The sequence below is a fragment of the Thecamonas trahens genome, assembly GCF_000142905.1.
Source record: "Thecamonas trahens ATCC 50062 unplaced genomic scaffold supercont1.19, whole genome shotgun sequence".
Lineage (NCBI taxonomy): Eukaryota > Apusomonadida > Apusomonadidae > Thecamonas > Thecamonas trahens.
In genome coordinates, this window is record NW_013657661.1 from 304,099 (window position 1) to 325,792 (window position 21,694).

The 21,694-nt window shown below is 65.0% G+C and overlaps 11 protein-coding genes across 11 annotated transcripts; 6 read left to right on the forward strand and 5 right to left on the reverse strand.

Annotated features, from left to right (window-relative positions):
- Positions 1–263: 263 nt before the first annotated feature.
- AMSG_04912 (spermatogenesis associated 4) lies at positions 264–2,933 on the forward strand. Its single transcript, XM_013903125.1, has 2 exons — positions 264–503; positions 599–2,933. The coding sequence occupies exons 1-2, from the start codon at positions 288–290 to the stop codon at positions 2,915–2,917; spliced, it is 2,535 nt and encodes an 844-aa protein (XP_013758579.1). The 5' UTR covers positions 264–287; the 3' UTR covers positions 2,918–2,933.
- Positions 2,255–4,239, reverse strand: AMSG_04913 (phosphatidylinositol 4-kinase type 2-alpha). Its single transcript, XM_013903126.1, has one exon. The coding sequence runs from the start codon at positions 3,805–3,807 to the stop codon at positions 2,956–2,958; it is 852 nt and encodes a 283-aa protein (XP_013758580.1). The 5' UTR covers positions 3,808–4,239; the 3' UTR covers positions 2,255–2,955.
- Positions 4,240–5,100: 861 nt separating this feature from the next.
- AMSG_04915 (uncharacterized protein) lies at positions 5,101–6,477 on the reverse strand (the record flags this gene model as incomplete). The annotated part of the gene is made up of 2 exons (XM_013903127.1): positions 5,938–6,477; positions 5,101–5,905 (listed from the first exon to the last, which is right to left on the reverse strand). The coding sequence occupies exons 1-2, from the start codon at positions 6,447–6,449 to the stop codon at positions 5,101–5,103; spliced, it is 1,317 nt and encodes a 438-aa protein (XP_013758581.1). The 5' UTR covers positions 6,450–6,477.
- Positions 6,478–6,671: 194 nt separating this feature from the next.
- On the forward strand, positions 6,672–7,670 carry AMSG_04916 (Ras-like C3 botulinum toxin substrate 1). The gene has a single exon (XM_013903128.1). The coding sequence runs from the start codon at positions 6,977–6,979 to the stop codon at positions 7,550–7,552; it is 576 nt and encodes a 191-aa protein (XP_013758582.1). The 5' UTR covers positions 6,672–6,976; the 3' UTR covers positions 7,553–7,670.
- A 264-nt stretch (positions 7,671–7,934) lies between these two features.
- On the forward strand, positions 7,935–10,958 carry AMSG_11833 (uncharacterized protein; the record flags this gene model as incomplete). Its single annotated transcript, XM_013903214.1, has 2 exons — positions 7,935–9,206; positions 9,909–10,958. The coding sequence occupies 2 exons, from the start codon at positions 7,935–7,937 to the stop codon at positions 10,956–10,958; spliced, it is 2,322 nt and encodes a 773-aa protein (XP_013758668.1).
- On the reverse strand, positions 10,879–12,167 carry AMSG_04919 (uncharacterized protein). Its single transcript, XM_013903129.1, has one exon. It carries the CDS (start codon positions 12,134–12,136, stop codon positions 10,997–10,999), a length of 1,140 nt encoding a protein of 379 aa, XP_013758583.1. The 5' UTR covers positions 12,137–12,167; the 3' UTR covers positions 10,879–10,996.
- A 125-nt stretch (positions 12,168–12,292) lies between these two features.
- Positions 12,293–15,931, forward strand: AMSG_04920 (uncharacterized protein). The gene is made up of 2 exons (XM_013903130.1): positions 12,293–12,399; positions 12,621–15,931. Exon 2 carries the CDS (start codon positions 12,944–12,946, stop codon positions 15,776–15,778), a length of 2,835 nt encoding a protein of 944 aa, XP_013758584.1. The 5' UTR covers positions 12,293–12,399; positions 12,621–12,943; the 3' UTR covers positions 15,779–15,931.
- Positions 15,822–17,190, reverse strand: AMSG_04921 (uncharacterized protein). Its single transcript, XM_013903131.1, has one exon. It carries the CDS (start codon positions 17,131–17,133, stop codon positions 15,847–15,849), a length of 1,287 nt encoding a protein of 428 aa, XP_013758585.1. The 5' UTR covers positions 17,134–17,190; the 3' UTR covers positions 15,822–15,846.
- Positions 17,191–17,539: 349 nt separating this feature from the next.
- AMSG_04922 (uncharacterized protein) lies at positions 17,540–19,337 on the forward strand. The gene is made up of 2 exons (XM_013903132.1): positions 17,540–17,852; positions 18,108–19,337. The coding sequence occupies exons 1-2, from the start codon at positions 17,634–17,636 to the stop codon at positions 19,224–19,226; spliced, it is 1,338 nt and encodes a 445-aa protein (XP_013758586.1). The 5' UTR covers positions 17,540–17,633; the 3' UTR covers positions 19,227–19,337.
- Positions 19,338–19,564: 227 nt separating this feature from the next.
- Positions 19,565–20,919, forward strand: AMSG_04923 (F-box only protein 9; the record flags this gene model as incomplete). Its single annotated transcript, XM_013903133.1, has 1 exon — positions 19,565–20,919. One exon carries the CDS (start codon positions 19,565–19,567, stop codon positions 20,885–20,887), a length of 1,323 nt encoding a protein of 440 aa, XP_013758587.1. The 3' UTR covers positions 20,888–20,919.
- Positions 20,920–21,048: 129 nt separating this feature from the next.
- Positions 21,049–21,557, reverse strand: AMSG_04924 (uncharacterized protein; the record flags this gene model as incomplete). Its single annotated transcript, XM_013903134.1, has 2 exons — positions 21,049–21,136; positions 21,166–21,557. 2 exons carry the CDS (start codon positions 21,555–21,557, stop codon positions 21,049–21,051), a joined length of 480 nt encoding a protein of 159 aa, XP_013758588.1.
- Positions 21,558–21,694: the final 137 nt, after the last annotated feature.

Below are 21,694 nucleotides of genomic sequence, written 5' to 3' on the forward strand. Positions count from 1 at the left end.
TTGCCTTCGCCCTCCCCTCCGCAGCCTTACCCCCCGCCTCGCCCTGGTGCACACCTGGCCCATACGTTGCTACACCCGTTTTGCCCAATTTCTCCCAATTTCACCCAAATGGCCCCATTTCGCCCCTCCGGCCCATTTCGCCCCTCCGGCCCATTCCGCCCGTCTGTCTGTTCCCCATTCGCTCGTCCGTTTCGCTCGTCCGTTTCGCTCCCACGTTGCTGCCTCCCTGGCCACCCCGTCGGCGGGTCTCGCCAGGCCACAGCTGACTTGCAAGAGAGCAAAGCGGGATGGCAGCAACGCGAGAGGTGCTGTCGCGTGATGTGCTCAAGTGGCTCCAGTCGCTCGACCTCACGTACCCAGTCAAGAACCTCCGCCGTGCCTTCTCCAACGGCTTCCTCGTCGCCGAGGTCCTTTCCCACTACTCCAACGATATCCAGATGCACGCCTTTGATAACGGGACGGCGCTCAAGCGCAAGCTGGCAAACTGGGAGATGCTGTCCAAGGTATGCGCCAGACTCTCCTCCATCCCTTCCTTCCTCCCTCCCCCCCCCCCCCCCCCCTTGTCCTACCTCACTCACTCACTCAATCCTCCTCGCAGTTCTTCCGCAAGCACAACATCCCCGTCAGTCAGTCGCAGATCGAGGGCCTGGTCCATGCCAAGCGTGGTGCGGCGGTGCCGTTTATTGAGTTTCTGTACACCTTTCTCACTCGCAAGCCTGTCAAGAAGCGCAAGCGCCGTGGTGCGCCGGCCCTGGCCGGTGCAGAGGGTGCGCCGACGCCCGACTTTGCCAAGCCGACGGCGTCCAAGCTGATCAAGGAGGCGCTGACTATGACCGAGGACGAGCTGGTGCAGGATCGCGAAGTCCGTGCCGCCATTAACCAGGAGACCATTCGTCACCACCTCGAGGAGAAGCGCGAGCACATGCGGATGACCAAGACGTCTGGCCGCGGCGGCGCGGGTGAGTCCATCTCGCGGCGCGGAACGTCGTCGATGCGCGGCTCGTCCGGCCGGCGCCGGGAGAGCGGCGGTCGCCGCTCGGGCGTGGTGGAGATCAAGGAAGTGAGTCGGAGCAAGGACGGGCGGGTCGGGCGTGGTGGCGGCGGTGCCGCCGACGGCGGCGACACCTCGCGGGCCGACTACGATGCCATGGACGGCGCGCTCCTCGACGACAACGAGATGGCGCATCTGGAGCTGCTCGGTGATGAGAGCGACGGCGCGGGCCTAGGCGTCACTGGCGGGCACTCGGTCGTGGCCATGATGAACGAGGAGGTTGAGCGCGCACTCAAAGACACCGAGGTGTACACTGTGTTTGAGCCGCGCGATGCGCCGATCTCGTCGTTCCTCGAGCACCTGCGGACTATTCCGGCCAATGCCGCCGGTGCCGTCTTTCTGGGCATTCTCGAGCGGACTACCGAGTTTACCGAGGTCTTCCTCCGCGAGTCGTCGGTTCCGGTCGACGAAATGCTCGGCCGCGAGAGTGGGCACGAGCGCGGCGGCGGCGGTCAGTTTGCGGCCTTTTCCCGGGTCATGCTCTCCGCGCTGCAATTCTCGCCGGCGTTGTCGGCGTTCGAGCATGCATGCCACGTCATGTGCAGCGTCGGCCAGCAGCTGGTCGCGGTCTCGCCGGCTGCAGCCTGGGCGCTGTTTGAGGACGCGGTTCTGCCCAAGCTGGTGGCCCGGCTGGCGTCGGTCCAGGCTGCGCGCGGCCTGCTGCTCAAGGTTGTGCTCTCGTTCTCGGACAATACGCCGGCGGCGCACTTGCTGGTCATCACCAAGATGGTTGAGTACCGTGGCGTGCTGTCCAAGAAGAACGCACTTGTCCCGTGCCTGCTCGTCCTCTTCCGGATGGAGCCGGCATTCGACGGCCCGCTCCTCACCACCTATGTCCAGCACGCCGACGCCGGGCTCACAAACACGGTTCCGTCGGTCCGGATCGCCGCCCTCGCGCTCCTCACCCACGTCTGCACCTCGTCGTCGGTCCAGCGGTCGATTGCTAACGGCCTCCTGGCCTCGTCGGCCGTCTTTGACTACGTTCTTCCGTACGTCGAGCATATGGCCGGCATCGCCGCCGACGCCAACTGGCAGGTCCAGGCGCAGCTCCTCTGCCTCACCGGCTTTCTGCTTGAGCGGCTTCCGTCGCGGCACCCGTCGGAGCGCGGCATCTACGCGCTGGTCGAGGACGTGCTCGCGCCGAGCTCGCCCATCTCTGTCAAGAAGATTGGTTTGGCTACGCTCGCCCCGTGTCTTCGGGCGCACCCCTCACTCGGCCTCCACTACGTCCTCGTTCTTCTCTCGCTCCCGCACCCGCTCCGCGACTCGCTCATCCGGGCCGAGGCGGTCCCGTTTGTCGTCGCCTCGCATAGTCTTTGCGTCCAAGACTACACACTCCCGCCGCCAGTCCACACCTGGAGCCCGCTGGTCATCGCCAACGCCATCGTACTCCTCACCCAGGAGCGTGGCCTCGACAACCTCGAGCGCGAGCACATGGCTGTTCTCCGCGCCGCCGTTCGGACCGAGGCCCGCTCGCTCGATTCGAGCGCGGTCTCCGAGTGGTCGCGCGTCTGGTCCGTCCTTCACGAGTACGTCTTTGTCGGCCTCTGCGATGACGAGGTTTGCGGCGAGACCGTCGGCGTTCTTCAGGAGCTCTTCCTCCTCGTCCCGGGCCTCATTATGGACTCGCTCACGACCCACCGGCCGACGCTCATCGGCTGCCTCCGCATGCTCATCCGCATGGGCTCGCTCACCTCGCAGCAGATGACTGCCGACTGGCTGGCCTCACTCTTCAACCAGGGCGGCTCATGGCAGCAAGTCGTCGGCCAGCTCATGCTCTCGTCGTCGCCGTCCGAGGTTGGCCGCCAGGGCGCGCCGCTCCAGCGGCTGCAGGCCATGGTCCAGCAGTTTGCGCAGTCGCAGTAAAACCGCATGCAAGGAGGCGGTCGATTCAATGCTCCTCGTCACCAGCCCGAAAAGCAGGCGATGGCGTCGGCGAGTTGCGGCTCGGTCCACCCGCCCGCAACAATGTCGTGCTCCACGGTGATCGGTGGGCGCTCCAGCAAGTCCAGCGGGGAGAGCCTGGCCATGAGCGCCGAGAGCGCGTTGACCATTTGGCCGCGCATGACCTGCATCTGGTGCTCAAACGACTCGTCGTCGTACGAGGTGTCGAGCTCAAAGACGTCGCGCAGCGCAGCCGCAGTCGAGTCCCACTTCATGTTGTCGTGGAGGATCGGCTCGAGTTCGGCGGCAAGCGTGTCCGAGAACGGAAGGGCAGCCTGCGGAAGAGAGGCCCAGGCGTAGGGATATGTCCGGCACCCGTTAGGGTGCTTGAAAGGAAATGCGAGGCCGTTGTCGATGGCGGCGATGGCGACACGCGGCGCGTCCGACATGGCGTCGTCGACGCGGACAAGCCAGTTGTCGGTTCCGCGATCGGTGTTCCGGATGATGTAGTCGAGGATAACCAGCCGCTCAAACTGGGCCTGGAAGGCACGCGCGAGCGGGGAGGTCGGATCGGCGAGGGCCTCGGCGTGGGTGTCGAGAAAGGTCTGCGCATCGACGTAGCCGTTGACAAACAGCTGGAATGAGCCGATCTTGGGTGAGAGCGAGAGCGGCTGGCGGATGCCGTTCTCGTACTGCTGGCCATAGTTGAAGACCGGCGAGGCGAGCATGACGAGGTTGGTCGGCGGGACGATGTCGAGGCCCAGCGCCTCGTCCACCACAAACGCCGCAGCCTCCGAGACAAAGCCCTGGTTGGCAATGAGGCACGCCCGCCCGAAACAGCAAGGAGCGAGCGTCTTGTGCAGCCACTTCATCCACTTGGGGTTTCGGTCGCCGTACGGCTCCTCGTCCTTGGCTTGAAGATGGCCCGAATGGTGTTGCTGGCGTCGCGGACAAAGTACGAGCCTGACGAGCCCTGCGAGACCCTGGTCGGCTGGACGCCGCTGGCAATGCCGGCGCGGACTGTGGAGAGCGCCACAACCACGTCCGGATGGACTGGCTGGATCGAGTCATCTACTGCATACCGCATTGGTGACATCAATGGTGCCGAGTGTCGCGCCCCATTTCAAAGCTGTCAGCCGCCGCGTTGATGGAGAGGCTCGGAGGAAGGGCTGCGTTAATGGAGAGGCCCGCCGGGTGGGCGACCACGTCATGGAGCGACTCGCTCGACGTGGCCTGCTCACGCCCTGGCACTTCTGCCATGTGTGTGTGTGTGTGTAGAGTGCAGGAGGGCCCTGGTTGCTTGCGTGTGTGTGCAGGGGCGTGAGGGTGGGGTGGAGTGGAGGGTTGCGGGAGTGAGGTCTGCCGCTTGCGTCTTACGTAGGCCGCGGCGAATGACTGTGGCTGTCACATGTGATGGCCCGCGCGGGTGCGATCGATCAGGCGGCGGGTGGGAGGAAAAGGTCTTGTGGTGTTTGGGCGCCAAGCCCGAGGGGAGAGGGAGAGCAGGCGAGGTCCACGGGTATACGGAGCATAGCACTGCACTTTCGGAGAACCAGAGTCAGGGAGAGCATGTCGCAAACAGGAGCCATCATGCCTCAAGGTGGAAGTGGCAAGGGTGGCGGTGTGCAGGCTGCGTGGACGTCGACGTCGTCGTCGTCCGACGAGAAGGAGAATGCCGGCCTGGCTGGCAGTGCGGGCCTCGGCCGGCCGTCCAAGCGAAAGCGGCTGCTGGAGCCTGTGGAAGGGAGCAAACAGGGTCAGATAGGTGGCGCAAGCAGCAGAGACTCTCACTCGGCCGAAAGTCTGCCCGCTGTCACCACCGCCTTTGCCATCTACGCCGACGAGGTCCCCCGCCCGCCCGCGGCGGTAGATTCGTTGGAAGCGCGCGGAGGGAGCCAGCCAGCCAGCGACGGCGACCACGAGCTGGCGTACAAAGTCCTGGTGCTGGAGCAGGAGGTTGCCGCACTGCGCCGAGCGCTGGCCAGTGCCAATGCGGCGGCTCGGGATGCTGACCGTGTCCGCGCCGAGCGCGACGAGCTTGCTGTGCTGGCGAGCCAGCAAGCGCTGATGCTGGCGTGCGTGCGTGCGGCTGACGAGGGTGGTGCGTGACCAGTGTGCAGAGTGCGCAGGCAGTGCTTCATTGCAGGCATTATGCGCAGCTTACCTCAGTCGGCGGCGTCGGCAACGAGCTGGCGGAGATGAGCAACGTAGGCGATGCCGAGGCCAGCGTCGTCAAGGGCGCGCGCACGGGCCAGCTCGTCGTCGGGATCGGCGTCGAGCGAGGCGAGGGTGGCAGCAATGCGCCTGGTGGTGATGCCGAGCGCAGCATCAACAACCGACCGTGTAGAGCCAAAGGTCGATGAGAGCACGCCGGCGATGGCGGCGGCGCGCTCGTCCTGGACGGCGTCGTCCAACGAGTAAAGGGTGACAGCCAGTTCCGGGAGGTCCGAGGCCATGACAAAGAAAACCAGCTCCTGCCAGGCAATGGCCTCGGCGAGTGGGAGGATGGGAATGGTGTAGCCGCGGTGGACGACGACCGGAACGGCGCCAGCGGCCATGACTCGGAAGAGCTGCTCCGGGCCGGCGTTGGTGAGCACGTCGAGGACGACGTACTTGGATGCACGATAGAGCGCGCGCTCGGCCTCCGCGTCGACGGTGCACTCGTCGCAGCGGACGACGTACGGCGGATCGTGGTCGATCTCGGGCAAGACATCGCGGGGACCGACGACTGCGAGCAAGTGACTCCGCTCCGAGGCCGAGAGCACGGCCGGCGCATCGGGCTCGGCATAAGCCGCAACCTCGGCCACGGCGCCTGACGACGGAATGACCAGGTCGTGGTGGTACCAGTAGCAGCGCTCGTCGGCAGCGCGGGCCCAGCGGACGGCACGGCCGGCCGGGTAAGCATCGCACGGCGGCGAGAGCGCGTCGAGCACAAGGTGGTTGCCGCCGTCGGCCCCCAAGTTGGAAGCTCTGGAAGCTTGGTCCCTGCGCCTGGTGCCGACGAGTCGAGGCCCGGGACAATGAGGCAGGCGGCGTCTGGGGCGTCGACTGCGCGGGTCGCGTTGGACGCTGCGAGCGCGTGGACCACCGCATCGTAGTCGAAGAAGGCGGCGCCGGCAAGCGGGACCGGAACCGAGGCGCGCGGCTCGGCTGAAGGCACGACGTGGACGGTGATACGGCCGTCTCGGGCTGCGCTGCAGCCCGGTCTTGCCACCGAGAAGCAGCGATTGCCTGCGCAGGGGACATGATCGCGGAGGATGCGCGGATGGACGACGCCAGTAGACTCGTCGAACCGCATCGGCTTGACCTCTTCTGGTGCAACAGCAATAGATAGCTGGAAGCCCGGCTCTGCGGTCTTCCACACGCCTAGCGAGATGGCGATGGCCAGGAACAGCGCCCAGCCGAACCACCAGGTGATGCACCGCACGTCGTCGGAGGACAGTCGCCAGGCTCCGGGCGCTCCGGGAGTCCCAGGCGGCGGCGGCGGCTGGCTCTCTGTTGGGCCGTCAGCCATGTCACCCCTGTGTGTGTGTCTGTCTGTGTTGTTGGGTGTTTCACAGTGTGCAGTGCGAGTGGTGGTGGCCTGGGCAAGGGAGGGGGGGGGGGTATGGGGGGTGGATCGGGGTGTGGTGGTGATCAGGCGAGGGAGTGATCGATCGCCGCGGTGATCAAACACCACACAGTTGGGCTACAGAAGAGCTGAGAAATGATGATGGATGTAGAGGCTGGTGGGTGGGGCTTGTGATCAGGAGCCCATTGGTATGGCGATGGATGATGGGAGTGGCATGGGGATGGGTGCGGGGTGGATGGACGTGATGATGATGGCGAAGACCTTCCATCGGTGACGAACGGGAGGGGTTGCCGGGTTGGGGCAATGGGCTGGCTGGTGCCCCCAAACGGGGAGCGCTCGATGGCAACAAAACCGGGGCCATGGACAGGTCGACGTCACATCTTTGCTGAAGACACACAAACATACAAGCACACGCACAACACAAGTTGTGAGCTACACTCGATCTTAAGCAGAGGAACAAGAACAAGAAGATGAACAAGTCAATCAAGCTGGTTACTGTTGGCGATGGGGCTGTGGGCAAGACCTCGCTCCTGATGTCGTACTCGAGCAACGCGTACTCGGAGGACTACCTGCCGACGATCTTTGATAACTACTCGGTGACGGTGATGGCTGGCGGCAAGCCTGTCTTCCTCGGCCTGTGGGACACGGCTGGGCAGGAGGACTACGATCGGCTCCGCCCGCTCTCGTACCCGCAGACCGACGTCTTCCTCGTCTGCTTCTCGCTCATTTCGCACGCTTCGCTCGCCAACGTCCGCGAGAAGTGGATTCCCGAGATCCGCCACCACTGCCCGCACGTCCCGATTGTGCTCGCAGGGACCAAGTCTGATCTGCGCGCCGACAAGGCGACACTGGAGGGTCTGCGTGGCCGCGGCGAGACGCCGGTCACCTACGAGCAGGGCGTCCGCGCCGCGCGCGAGATCGGCGCCACCTATGTCGAGTGTTCGGCCAAGGAGGCCAAGGGCATCAAGAGCGTCTTTGACCAGGCCGTTAACCTCGCCCTTGCGCCGCCGTCGATGGCCAAGAAGAAGAAGTGCGCCATTCTCTAGCTTCATCCACCTGCAAGCCCGAGGCCGCTTCTTGGACCGGCACTGCAGCCGGCCATCGGGAATTGGAGGCTCCGAGGGCAAGACCAACACCAACACAATGAACCTTCACATCACATGATCACAGATGTGGAACATACGATACCACCGCCGCCGCCGCCACTCCGTACAGCCCCAGCGAATGCTCAGCTGCGCAACTGCAACATGGGTGCCACTGGGCTGGCGAGCTGTGTGATCGGTGGCTCGGATGTGGCCAATGACAGCGATTGGCCCTGCCTGTGCCACACGTGGTGGTGTCAGGCCGCGCACGCGCACTCTCATCACCGCACCACTGCTCCACACCGAGTCACACCTGTCCTACACTCGGGCGATTGGACGGGTGCACATGAGCGTCTTCACCAAGCAGCGGACCACCGGTGCTCGCCTAGGGCTGGTTCTCGTCCTTGTCGTTGTCGTTGTCCTTGTTCTGCCGTTGGCTGCCGAGGCGACGACGGCCGCGATGGAAGAGCTGGCTGGGGAGGCGGACGGCGGTGGCGGGGAGGCGATCCGGATCGAGGGCGAGTGGTGGGCGGAAGATGCGGGTGTGAAGGGCAAGGGAATGGTCAAGACACCCGTGGCGCCAAAGTATGTGGGGACGATCAAGATGGGTACGAGTGGGAGTTGGAAGCGGGTCAAGGCCGATCGGACATACCTCAACAACGTCATATTTCTCGCTGGCACCACCCTCATCGGCATGGTCGACGGTGGCGTGATGGCGCACAAGACGTGGCAGCTGCCGCCGGGCGTCTCGTCGCCCATTGGCTACTACTCGCAGCCGTACTACGGATATCTCGCGCTGACGCCCTCGCCGGACCTGCTCGTGTACTACCGGTGCGACGACCCGTGCTCGGACCGCGGGCAGGACTGCGCGCTCACTCCATATCTTAATCTGACACTGCCAAACGTGACGGCTTCGACCGACTGGGTCGATCTAGCCACCGGCGAGTCAGAGGTCAACGGGCAGAGCTTCGGCTATCTATTTGGCGACGACCTGACCGTCGTCGAGGTCAGCGACTTGGGCGATCCGGACAACGCGTTTGTGAGTGCCACCTTTTCGCTCAGCGATCTTGTTCCAGCTGTTGTTGCCAAGTATCCTTATCTTCTCGCGGCGGTTGGGACCGACTACAACCCGAACTCGCGAACGCATCTATGGATCGTGCTCACGACCGAAGATCCTGTGACGGCGAGCTCGCCGCCGCCCGCCGTCGTCCTCACCTTTGCCATCGGCGTCCGCAAAGTGGAGGTTGTTTCGTTTACGCTGCCGACGCCCATGGGCATTGTCCACTACACTGGCTTTGTCTCACTAACGCACTATGGGGTCAACGGCACAAATCTCATCGCATACGACGACGACAAGCCCGGGCAGAACATCACAGCCAGCTGGCCTGCGCTCGGTATGACAGCCTCGGCCTGCGCTGTCGACTCGGGCGCGGCCGAGGAGGGAGACCACGGCATGTTTGTCGCCTCACGGCTCACCTCTGGCACAGGCTCGCAAATCGTCATCCTCGACTCAGACACCGGTGTGGTGAGCAGGATCGGCTCGGGGCCATCGACGCCGTCGACCGTCGCCTGGTGCTCGACGCACTACCACTACAACTCCGACAAGTTCATCGCCTTTGTGCCTGGCACCACCAGCGCTGGCATGAAGGTGGTGGACGCTTTTCGCACTCGCCGCTCAGCGACGGCGAGTATGAGTCACCGCCGCCGCCGTCGTCTCTGATTGGCGCCAGTGGCGACGGCGTCTCGCTTTGCACCGATCCCGATATGGGCTCGACATGCGTCATGGCTTGCAGCGGGCTGCCATCAGTTGCATGCTCACCCGCCGACGCTGGCCCCGCCACCGTCGATGGCCGGCCTGCCGCTTGCTTCCTCCTGCCCAATCATCCGGACGTCTGCAACTACTGCCCGCCGGCATGGGCTCAGTACTGTCCGTGACGACCCCCTATCGTGTGCCTGCATCGGCCCCTCACCGCGCCGGCAAGAGTAGCACCACACGTCACCCATATATACCGATGTATCGTCCATGCTAGCGATGTGTTGCCTGCACTGAAGATGTGTTAGCCCGTACTGGCGATGCGGTGCCGATGTCGATGAACCAGCCGCCGTGTGGTTTATTCTGCCACATGTCACACCACTCCTCCCCCCCTCCCCCTCCTTCCCCCCCCCCCCCCCTCCCACCACCACTACGACCATGTACCTCACACGTCTCTGCCTGCTTGTCTCTGCGTTGTCTGCTTTGATGACCCTGGCTACTGCCACCACGCCCGTTCTCGTCGGCACCATCGACCTCAACACCACGGCGCCATGGTCACGGGTCAAGGCCGATCGGAGCTACCACAACAACGTCATGTTTGTGGCTGGATCGAGTGTAGTGGGCGTAGTTGATGGTGAAGTCATGGATCATGCAGCGTGGCTGCTGCCGGCAGGCGTCTCGGCTGCAGTCGGCTACTACGTCGAGCCTTATAACGGCTATCTGGCGCTCGCTACGGCTCACAACTTGCTACAGTACTACAAGTGCGATAATCCGTTCTCCAACTACCACCAAGAGTGCTCGCTCAAGCTGCACTCATCGCTCACGCTGCCCAACGTGTCGGCCTCTGCGTCGTGGGTCGACGTCGCCACAGGCTCGTCGCCCGTCACTGGCGACAGCTATGGGTATCTGTTTGCCGACGATCTGACGGTTGTGGAGATCAAGGACTTTGCCACCCCTGACGACGCCATAGTGACTCGGACGTTTTCGCTAGCCGAGGTAGTCCCGAGCGTGGCCGTGACATACCCGTACCTGCTCGCAGTCGACGGCGTGGCGTATGATCCGTACGCGCGAAACTCGATCATGATCACACTGACCGGCGTTGACCCGACCACGCCCAAGGGGAAGCAGCCGCCTGGCGCGCTCGTCAACTTTGTGGTCGGCGGCGGTGCAGCCGAGGCGACGGTCTCGTTTGCGATGCCGACTCCGATGGGCGTCGTCTTTTATGGCGAGTGGCTGGCGATGACGTACTACGGTGCAGGGACGACCGAGATGATGGCGTTTGATTTGTCCCAGCACACGCTCAACATCACGCTCTCGTGGCCTGTGAGCGGAACAACGACGTCGGCGTGCGCCGTTGACTCGGGAGCGATCAACAGCCGCGACCACAGTGCGTTTGTGGTCTCGCGCGGAGGGAGCGGCGTGGCGGCTGAGGTGGTGTACGTGGACAGCCATGCCAAGACGGCCTCGCCGCCTGCCACCTCGAGTGGCGAGCCGTCGTTTGTGGCCAAGTGCACTACTCATTTCAACTATGCCAAGTCGGCGTTTATCGCGTACGTACCATCGACGGCGAGCAACGGCTCGCAGTTGGTGGCAGTCTTCTCCTACGATGTGCAATAGCGTAGCCGACGTCTCGCCAGAAATCAAACTTGAGTTGCCTAGCCGTCATGGGCGAGGATCGAGTAGCCGCGGTCGACTTCACGCGGGCCAGTCTTGCGGGAGGGGCGGGCATATGACGCAAGCTCTTGGGCGGACATAGGAGCATCGCTGTAGGCGAGGACCGAAGCAATAGTCGATTGGTGGTGCAACGCTTTGGAGGCCTGCGGTGGAGCCGGGCGGGAGGATCTGCGGCGCGGTGGCAGTTCGCGCAGGGCCGAGCTGACGCCGGCCGACTGGAGCAGCGGCTGCGGGCGGGTCTTGGCCGGCTGGGGCGGGCCGGCACGCCAGCGAGAGCTCTTGGGGTCATAGGCCGAGTGGCGGACGCGATCGGCGGCTGGCGGCGCAGGGGCGAGGATGGAGCCCGGAACGGAAGATGAGTCCCTGGTGCTGATGCCCATCTTGCGGCGGCGAGCTCGCTCGGGCGAAGCCTGCGAGCGGTGGGCCTGCCACGACTCTGCCTTGCGGCGGCGGGCGTCGGACTCGGCAGCAGCAGATGCGGCCTGCAGAGATGGATCGGTGTAGGTGTGTGTCAGCGGATTGTACGCTTGTGCTTGGTACTTGTACTTGTACGACGACTTGGCGTACGGGTTGAGCGGCTCGTTGCGCGAGGCCGAGCGCGGAACCGGCGGGCCGAGCTCCGACACAGCCTGACCCAGCAGCGGGGCAGCGCCCGACGGGGTGGCGCGAAAGCCGGCTTGCGATCTTGAGCGCACAGGGCCGTGCCCGCCGGGACGCGCACCTGTCCGCCCACTGGAAGAGGTATCGGCGTAGTAGCCACTGCTCCGCGAGCCTGCGTGCGACCGCTCGGGCGGAGCGTCCAAGTCTGCGCCTAACGGATTGGTGCGGGGCATGGCAAAGGCCTTGCGTCCACGGCGCGGCTGACGGGCCTCGTACTCTAAGGCTCGAGCCTCCTGCCGCGGATCTTCGTACGCGTTGAGCAGGACGTTGTAGCCCGCGATCGATGAGTAGTTGAGCGAGCGGCCAATGCCGCCGCGAGGCATCTGAGTCTCAAACAGGCCAGCAGGCGCGTCGACGTGGAGCGCCTTGCGCGGGCGCAGATGAACCGGCATGCTCCTCCCACCACCATCCTCTCGACGACCATTTCGGTTCCAGCCTGAGCCATTGCCGTGTCCGGCCATGGTGTCCAAGGAGGAGTGTGGTTGCGTGTCGACGGGTAGACCGAGGGGGGGGGAGAGCGGTGAACCCGTTGGGAACGAACGAGTGAAGCTGACAATTGGGGCGAGGGAGTATGGGGGTGTGGGGGGTGGGGTGGGGTGGGGTGGGGTGGGGGGGGGGGTGGGAATGGGCGATAGGAATGAGCATGGACGATGAACGTAGAGCTCTGATGGAGATGAGCAGAAGCTGGCGCTGGCATGTGGTGCGATCTGTGGAAGGGGCTGTGGTATGTCCGTTGTCCGTCCGTGTACCCACCATGGTCTCCCTCCCCTTCCTCATCTGGTTACGATTATTTCTCGTTTCTCTTAATCGTTGGGTGGCCAACCAACGGACTGACCCCCCCTCCCTCTTCCCCCCCCCCCCCCACCCGCCCACGCCGTACACCCCTCCACCCCACCCCACCTCACCTCACCCCACCTTTCTGCACCATGGACTCTCTGGAGGCAGAATTGAGTGACGGGCTGGAGGTGACGTCGGCTGACCTGCTCTCTCCGGGCTCGGGCGAGGGCACAAGCTTCTCGTGGCAACTGTCGGGCGACGACGATGACGACGATGATGTCAGCGGAGGCTCTGGTGGCTCGCTTGACGACGATGGCGAGCTCGGGCTAGATCTCTCGGACGCGACCGACGACTTGGATTTGGATATCTCGGTCGAAGGGGTTGAGCTCTCGTCCGACGACGACGACGCATCGATTGTTGACATCTCTTCGCCGTCGGCTGATGATGCCGGCGCAGTGCTGGCGGCCGAGGCCGAGGCCGAGGCTGCTGTCATGGCTCGTGTCCGTGCCGAGGCGGAGGCTGCGGAGGCTGCTGCTGCCGAGGCCCAGGCGCGCGATGCGGCAGTGGCAGCGGCTGCTGCCGAGGCGACGGCCAACGCTCGAGTGGTGTCAGCGAACGTTGCGGCGGAAGCTGCGGCGGCCATTGCGGTTGCGGCCGAGGAGATTGCGGCCGAGGCCGACGATGCCGAGACCTACAAAGCTGCTGCCCTAATCGAGAGCATAGCCGAGGACGAAGCTGCTTCCGCCGTCCAAGACGAGGTCACAGCTGTGACCGAGGCTTCTTCTGCTGCTGAAGCCCGAGCTCTTGCGCAGCAGCTTGTTGAAGAGGCAGCCGCCGAACTTGAGCTTGCGGTTGCCGAGGCAGCCGCTGCTGCTGCTGCGCATGAACTCGCGACGGCCGAGGCTGAAGCAGCCAAGGCATCCGCCGCTGCACGGGCACATGCAGAGGCGGCGGCGGCGGCGGAGGCGGCGGCGAAGGCAGAGGCAGAGACGGAGGCAGAGGCGGAGGCCGAGTGGGCGGCGGCGCCCAAGCGGTCGCCAGAGACGGAAAAGGTGGCCATCCGGGTTGTCAGCAGCGATTCGGCCGAGGCCATCGACCTGCTCCCGCCGCAGGGCCGTGAGCCATTTGTCTCGTTCGTGCCGGGCCACTCGCGGCTGCTGGCGTCGATGCACACGCATGACGAGCTGACTGGCGCTCACCCTGACTCTAACTACGAGCGAGTGGTGCTCAAGGGGACGTTGTCGCAGCGGCATGCGCGTGCGTTGCAGCTCCTAGATGATGCGCGAGCGGATGTGCGCAGTCTTGCGGGCGAGTTGATGCACCTCAAGGCGCGCGAGTTGTCGCGGGCCAAGCTCCTTCGGATGGGGCTTACCCCGGCCGACATTGAGTCGTCCATTTACGGCCCAGCCATGCGGAACGACGGCTCTCTCCTCACGGTCGAGGCGTTGATGGTGCAGGAGATCGAGGACTGGCGGGCCAAAATCGAGGCCGACGTTGCGGCCATGAAGGCCAGCTTTGAGGCGCGCAAGAAGCGGCTTTCGTCGGCCAACGCACGGCTGCGCAAAGAGCTGCACCGGGCGCAGCGTTCAGCAGAGCTCACCGCCCGCGAGCCATCGCCTTCAGCGGCGCTTTACTCGGCTCGCGACAAACTCCGCGCCAACGCCATTACCATCCAGGCGCTGCGAGCCAAGCTCGACGCCGGGCGTGCGCAGTACGAGTCGCTGACGCTAGAGGCGGCCGAGCTGCACGCTCGTGAGCGTGAGCGCTCGGCAGCCTGGATCAACAAGGAGCGCCAGCTTCGGCTTGAGTTTGAGACTTCGGAGCGCGGCATCAAGCTCCTCACCCGACTCAAGACCTATTCGCAAACCATCAGCGACTTGCGTGAGAAGTTGGCGGCGGAGCGGGCAAAGGTGGAGAGCGCCGAGGCGCGGACGGCCGAGGTCGAGGCCGAGCGCGACGCCAAGCAGGCTGAGCTTGGCCGGGTCCAGGCCGAAGCTGAGGCGGCGGCGGCGGCGGCGGAGGCGGCAGAGGCTCGGCTCCATAACGACGTCGCCAACGCCCGGGCTGAAATGAGCGACACCAGCAAGCAGCTAGCACGAGCGCACGCTACGATCAAGGCACTGGAGGGCTCGTTTGAGGAGGCAGCCACCAAGTTTGCTCGCCAGGAGGGCCAACTCCGCGAGGTCCACGCTGCCGAGACCGCGTCACTTCTGGCCAAGTATGAGAAGACCAAGGAGATTCTCAAGGGCAAGGTGGCCAAGGCCAAGTTGGTTGCTTCGAGCCAACAGCAGCGGGCCGAGACGGCCGAGGCCAAGGTGGCCAAGCTCTCGCGCAAGCTTCAGGCTACACATGTGCAGATGTCCCAGGAGCTCGAGAGCTCGCGAGTTGAGCGTGAAACGGTGGAGGAGGCGGCGCAGGCGCGCGAGCTCGAGCTTCTCGAGCAGCTCAACGAGCTGCGGCACTCGCAGGCGCTGACCCACTCGACGTCGCTGGACCAGCTGCGCGACCTCGAGGTCTCGATCCAGGAGACGCAGCGCAAGGCCAACCACCGGGTGGCGTTCTTGGAGCAAGAGCTGGAGAAGGCGGCAGCAACGGCGGAGGCGTCCAAGGTGGCCACCGCGGCTGCAGAGCGGCGGGCCGAGATGGCCGAGGCCCAGCGGGCAGCGCTGGAGAAGGCACTCAAGGACGAAAAGGTCAAGCTTGCCGAGGAGATTAGGCTCACCGGCGAGCTGCAGGACCAGGTGGCAAGCCTCGAGCAGGAGCGGCTGGCACTCAAGCGCAACATCATGGCTGCAGAGACTGCGGACATGGGCCAGGACGAGAAAGACGCCATCATGGAGGTTGTCCACAAGAACGAGCACATCAAGAGCCTCGAGGACGTGGTCGCCTCGCAGCGGGCCGAGCTCAACTTGGCCTCGGTCGAAAAGCAGGCACTCGAGGTCGAGCTTTCAGCGGCTCGGCAGACGCTCAAGCGGTACGAGGAGCTCGGCCTGGACCGGCCGTCCGGCCGGCGGCACAAGTCGCCCGAGGTTAGTCAAGCTCCAGAAGCGGTGGCGATGGCGGCGCTCGAGCCAGCGGCGGCAGAAGCGGCGCCGGCTGCTGCGCCCAAGTCCGAGACCATTCAGTTTGAAATGTCGTCCGACGACGACGATGGCGACGGCGACGGCTTTGCCGCACAGGCGCTCAAGTCGGTCGGCCTCGCGGCGATGGCAGAAGAGAGCGGCAGCAGCGGCGGCGGCGGGTACAACCCGATTGCGTCGCTGGGCGGTCGCGACGCGTACGCACTGACGTCGTCGGACGGCGAGCTCGACTTGCCTGGAACATGAACGCAACGACAGAGCAAGATAGATGGGGGGAAGCGGGAGCAAGTTAAGCTAAGCGACAGGTTTACGCACTACTCGTTGGTGTCGACGTGGGTGACATTCCAGGCGGCCATGGTGGGGGTGCGGTCGGCGGTCTCGCCGCCGATGACCAGAAAGTGGCCGTCGCAAGGGATGACGCCGTGGGCGACGATGCCAGCGGGCTCGTTGACCGACTTGAGCGGGTGCCACGACTCGGAGGCAAAGTCGTAGAGCCACGGCGATTGCGAGTGCCACGACGGCTCGCCCGATTCGGGGTCGACAGTGGCGCCGCCGACGACAATCATGGTGCGGCCGCCGTCGGTAGAGACGGCCGAGGCGCCGGCAACCGGCAGCGGCGGGCCGCCGCCGTCCGAGCCCATGCGGCGCCAGGTCTTGGACGAGAGGTTGAACGCCCAGACGGCGTTTGCCGGCTCGACGCCGTCGGGGACCGACTCCTTCATGGCGGCCTCGAGGGCCGGGTAGCCGGGGCCAAAGACCACGATTTCGGGGGCGAGGGCCGAAGGGACAGCGGCGTGGCCCGCAAGCGCAACGGGCGCGTCGGGTGACGGCCCGTGGGCCTTGGCATCGTACAGCTTGGTCCACTTTGAGCTCGGAACCGAGTACGACCAGACATCTGCGGTGGCGACCTGCGGGCCACGGCCGCCGATGATGATGGCCGAGGCTGAGGCGCCCTCGATGAGGGTGGCAGTGTGCAGGTCGCGCGGCTCGGGGAGCTCGGGCAGGATGTGCCACTCACCGGCGACGTTGCCGCGGGAGAGAGTCTGCGGGTAGACAACAAAGCGCCAGAACTCTGCGGTGCGGGCGTTGCGTCCAGTCGAGCCGCCGGCCATAAACAGCGAGAGCGATGACTCCGAGGTGGAGAACGAGTGGCCGAAGCGGGCGTCGGGCCCGGCGTTGAGCGCCTGGACGGCGACCCAGCCCTTGGGCGCTTGCTGCTTGTTGGGCGAGGAAACGACCTTGCGGACCACAAACTCGCTCGAGGCTGTGCCATCGGGCGGCGAGCCCACATCGCCACCAAGGACAAAGACGTGAGAGCCAAGCTGTGCCGCGCCCAGTCCGCAGCGGCCGGCGGGCATGGATGCCGACTCCGGGTCGGGCACTGGCTCCCACACCAGGGTGGAGGGAAAGGCCGATGACGAAGCCCAGCGACGGGCGAGGTGAGCAGCAGCAGCAGCTTCATCTACACAAGGTCTCATGTTCTGCAACAAAGCAGCCACTGTTGCACCAGTCATTCCTGTGCCCGTGCCCGTAGCCTGCAGCCAGCGGCGTGTTGCCATGGCGGCAGCAGTGCCAGTGCCACGTCCCAGCAGAGAAAACATGGCCACCGGGGGAGGGGGGGGGAAGAGGAGGAGAAGGCGGGAGGGGAGGGGAAGGGGGGGGGGAGGGAAGAGAGAGAGAGAGAGAGAGAGTGTGTGTGGGAGATGTGTGGGTATGGAACGGGAGAGGGTGGAGTGTGAGCCAGAGGCTGTGTGGGGAAGGACTCCTCCCGTGGTGTCGTCATGGGTAGACTCGGCTGTGTTTTGGCGGCTGTTCGGTGGCTCTCCGCCGCTTGGTGATGGACGGAATGATGAGCCTCTCGACCCATTGCCAGTACCTTGATGGCTTTTGCCTTTTTGGTTTTGGCAAAAAGCCTGCCGCTCTTTTGCGCTGCGCTATCTGTCATTCATGGCGGTTGGTTGGTTGGGTGGTTGGGCATTGGCCGTGGCTGCACTCGACATGAACGATGCGGTTGCTGCATGGGAGGGAGAGGGAGGGGGAGAGGGAGAGGGAGAGGGAGGAGAGGGAGGTCACCACTCGACGCCACATCAGGATCCAGATCATGGACGTTGCGGCGATGGATGTGGGTCGGAGCAATGAGGCGCGGCTCTCTGATGTGTACTCTGATACGGCTCTGTTCCCCGAGTACGACCCTGTGCCCCTCGCGGGTCTGGTGGGTACCCCGAGTGTCCACCTCGTTGGCTACGCAGAGACCACCGGCAAGCTCTCGTCCGGCGAGACGCTCCCACTGGCAGACGTCCCGCTCGCTGCCCTGACAGAGGTACGCACGCCATGCGCAACTCCCCTCCCCACAACCTGCTCCCATGTCTGCCGTGGGCCCCCGTCCTGTCCGCCATGGGCCCCCGTCCTGTCCCTGTCCCTCTCGCCAGGGATGGATGGCCGGGATGGCTGGGAGGGAAGGAGATGGCTGTGGTCATGGCGATGGTGGCGATGGTGGCGACGGCAATGATGGCGATGGCGGCGATGATTGATAGTGACTTACATGTCTGTGGATGGGGTGTGGGGTGTGGAGTAGCGTGCAGAGATTGCTTTTGCGGCTGGGCAGTACGAGCAGGCGAAGGAGCTGTATGCGGCTGCTGCTGGTCAGGTCGGCAGCGATACGCCGCGGGTGCTGCGGGCAGCGCTGGCGTTTAATGCCGGAGTGGTGGCAGAGGAGCTGGATGACGAAGCGTCTGCAGCAGATGCATACATGGTGGCGGTGGGCGAGCTTGATGCGCTGGTGGCCAGCGGCGAGGATGTGGAGGGAGCCGGCGATCAGCTGGTGATTGCGGCCCGCGCTCTCGGACTTGTGCTGATGTCCGAGGGCCGGACCGAGGAGGCGTACGCACTGCTGCAGTCGTCGCGGGCGGCGGGCGACGGCGGGGTGCTGTTTGTGCTCGCCACGCTGGCGCGGATGCTTGGCATGACGACGGCTTCGATGGAGCACATGTGCCAGCTGCTGGTGGCTGTGGCGCCAGGGGTTCTCGACTCTGTGGCGCTCGGTGCCAACGAGCTCGGCGCATGGCTCAAGAACGCGCCAGCGTCGGCGCAGGCTCTTTGGCTTTTTACCGTCGACGCCTGTGTGTGCGATGGCTACGTGGAGGAGGCCGAGTTTCTGCTCACCCTCCTAGCCGCCGGCATCGACGCCGCTTTTGGCCCGTCGTCGGTCGAGGCCAACGCCATGACCATGGAGCAGGTCTCTTTCTACGATCGCGAGGGCAAGGAGCCGGCCCATCCCCCGGAGATCATGTCGGGCTTTACCCGCCCGGCCATGCCTTATGCGCTCTCCCGGGCCGAGGCTGTGCTCTCGCGCGGCAGTGCCGGCAAGTGGTGCCTGCGCGTGGCGGCACCGGCGGCTATTCTGCCGCCGGGCAAAGGCGCGCACGTCCTCGAGCTTGATGCTGTCGAGATGACCGAGGCGGGCGCAGCAGCTGCAGCCGCCGCCATTTGCACAGCCACTGCCGAGACGACGAGCCTCTTTGACCTGTGGCTCTACGCCGAGGCGCCGACGGGCGCCTTCCCGCTCGACTTTGTCAAGCACCTCGCCACCGCCCTCGCGGCCGACAACGTCGGAACTCGGGTCTGCACTGCGCAGCCCAGTGTACGCAAGGCATCGCCATCAGCGTCGCCATCAGCGTCGCCGTCGGCCTCTTGAGAGGCGAGGAAATGACTCGGGGGCTTCGACTCGCTTCGAGAAACTGATTTGCGTGAGAGGTCGAGACTCGTCCAGAAGGCTTGTTGGCGCAGTAAAACCGGCGTGATCCAGGCACATGAATAGCAGAGGACAAGGGCCACCAGCAGACGCTACAGCCAGTACTGGCATACGAATCGTACGGGAGTGTGGGCCAGGCATCATGCTGCGCGCGTGCGGGTGATGTGCGATGGCGGAGGAATTGGCAGCCAGCGGAGGAGGGAGCGACACTCGACTCATCACGACGAGGGCGGCGGAGCAAGGCACAGGGACGGCGGTCCAAGGAAAAAGACATAGAAACGATGGAGTCTGAACTTGATCAGTTCCGGGAAGAGTGGTTGGCGGAGCTCAACGAGTCGCATGCGGTCAATCGCGAGATTCTGGCCGAGGAGACGGCCGACGAAGCGCGGCTGCGGCAGGCTCACGAGCTCTTCTGCCGAGCTGCCGCGCTCGAGCGGTCGGGCCAGGTCACCGAGGCCATGCACACCTACCGCGAGGCGTTTATTCTCGACCCGGACGTCGACGTCTCGAACCGCCATGCCTATGCCCAGGCGCGGGCGGCGGCGGCGGAGGTGGCCATGGCGGGCAGAGACGACGGCGGTATGCCGGCTGACGCCAGACCGGCAACATTGGCCGACGACGACGGGCGAGTCGAGAGTGGGTGCGACGGCGATGCAGGCGACGGCGGGCAAGATTTGCTTGCGCACATCTTGTCAGGCGAGGCCGGACGAGTGGCGCTGAGTCACGATGATGCCGACGGCGGCGACGAAGGGTGTGCTGGCAGTGGGCTTCGGCTTGGTGACCTACCTCTGGAGCTCTTGCTTGAGATCCTCAAGTGGCTGGACGTGGCATCACTGGAGTCGATTGCGCGTGTGTGTCGGCTGATGTTTGTGCTCTCGCGCGACAATGCGGCGTGGCGAGAGCGGCTGCATCGAGTGTCCAAGCCGGTGCTTGCGCGGCTGCTGCCGCGAGTGGGCTACTCGTGGCGGACAGCACTGGCGTGTTGTCCGCTGGTGCGGACGGGCGGACTGTACATTTGCCGTGAGACGTACTACCGGCGTGGTGGGCAGCGATGCCGCAACGGGACCATCTTCGAGCCGATGTACCAGTGCGTGTACTGGCGGTATCTCCAGTTCCACGCAAACGGCGAGTTTGCCTCGCTCTGCACGCCAGAGCACCCGTCGCGGGTGGTACGGTGGCTCGGAAGCAGCTGGACAATTGGCGAGGATGGGGCCGAGGGCCGCGGAGCCGGAGGCCGGTACGCGGCGGCCAAGCACAGCAAGTCGCGTCCGCTGCGGACGGGCAGCTTTGTGCAGAGGGATGGGCGGCTCGAGGCGACGGCACAAGACTCTACAGGCAGCGCAGGGTCATCGACCAGCCGGACCGCCGAGTTTGTCTTCCGCATGCGGCTCAAGCGGTTCGGCCGGCCGGCGACGGTGTCTGCGGCGCGGACGCCGGCGCAGGTGTGGACGCTCAACGCGGGCAAGATCGTGCTCGAGTCATACGCGGCGCACCACCCGTCGGGCAAGGTCACGCCGTACCTTAACAAGCCGCAGGAGTACCACTTTGTCTCGTACGACGAGCTGGCGCGGTTGGAAGAGGCGCCTGCGCCGGAGGAGTGGTGAGCAAGGTTTAATAAGACGATGTCGATGACGCCGTGGTGGTAGCTGTTGTCGAGGCAAACGATGAGGCCGGCGACGACGGGCGGCGAGACGACTTGCCGCGGCGACGGACAGCGCCAAACGACGAATTGGCGCTGACTCCCGACGGCCCGACAGAGAACCCGTCATAGGTCGGAGTAGCAAGGCGGCGGCGGCGCGCGCGCTTGCGAGCAGCCTTGGCTCGCTCCTGGGCCTCGTAGGTTCTCTGCCACTCTGCGCGCGACTCGCGATCGATCATGCACGCTGTGCAACAGTCGAGCTCCTGCAGCTCAGACGACTCGGAGAGTGTGTAGCTGTACTCGTCGGACGAGTCGTCGTACGAGGCCATGACACGAGCATGGATGGGCTTGCCTGAGGCGCGGGCGGCGGCGCGACGGCGGCGGCGGCGCTCGCGGCGGCGCTCTTCCTCCAATTTTGCATTGGGATCTGAGCAGCCCCAGCAGACAGCACAGGAGAAGTCTTGCTTGGCCCGACCGGCTGCTTCCTTCCGCTTGAGCATGTCACGCTTGCGCGCCTCCTCCGCCTTGCGGTTGCGCTCCCGCAGCTCGGCCGCCAGCAGCTCCTCCGAGTCAAACTCGTCCGGGTTGGCCGCCACGGCCTCCTTTTTGCCTTCGTCCTTCTTCTTGCTCGACATGGCCTCTCCTACAGTGGTCGACCTGCCGTATGTATGTGTGTGTGTGTGTGGTGTGGGGGGGGGGGGGGGGTGGTGGTGGTGGTGGGGTGGGGGTGTGGTGGGGTGACTGGTGTGGGTGGTGTGGTGGTGGTGGTCGT

Bases quoted from the DNA above. Each gene is read 5' to 3' on its own strand.
- AMSG_04912 (XM_013903125.1), top strand. From the start codon at position 288: ATGGCAGCAACGCGAGAGGTGCTGTCGCGTGATGTGCTCAAGTGGCTC. The intron at 504-598 runs GTATGCGCCAGA...TCCTCCTCGCAG, and splicing joins ACTGGGAGATGCTGTCCAAG to TTCTTCCGCAAGCACAACAT.
- AMSG_04913 (XM_013903126.1), bottom strand. From the start codon at position 3,807: ATGAAGTGGCTGCACAAGACGCTCGCTCCTTGCTGTTTCGGGCGGGCG.
- AMSG_04916 (XM_013903128.1), top strand. From the start codon at position 6,977: ATGAACAAGTCAATCAAGCTGGTTACTGTTGGCGATGGGGCTGTGGGC.
- AMSG_04919 (XM_013903129.1), bottom strand. From the start codon at position 12,136: ATGGCCGGACACGGCAATGGCTCAGGCTGGAACCGAAATGGTCGTCGA.
- AMSG_04920 (XM_013903130.1), top strand. From the start codon at position 12,944: ATGGCTCGTGTCCGTGCCGAGGCGGAGGCTGCGGAGGCTGCTGCTGCC.
- AMSG_04921 (XM_013903131.1), bottom strand. From the start codon at position 17,133: ATGTTTTCTCTGCTGGGACGTGGCACTGGCACTGCTGCCGCCATGGCA.
- AMSG_04922 (XM_013903132.1), top strand. From the start codon at position 17,634: ATGGACGTTGCGGCGATGGATGTGGGTCGGAGCAATGAGGCGCGGCTC. The intron at 17,853-18,107 runs GTACGCACGCCA...GGTGTGGAGTAG, and splicing joins CGCTCGCTGCCCTGACAGAG to CGTGCAGAGATTGCTTTTGC.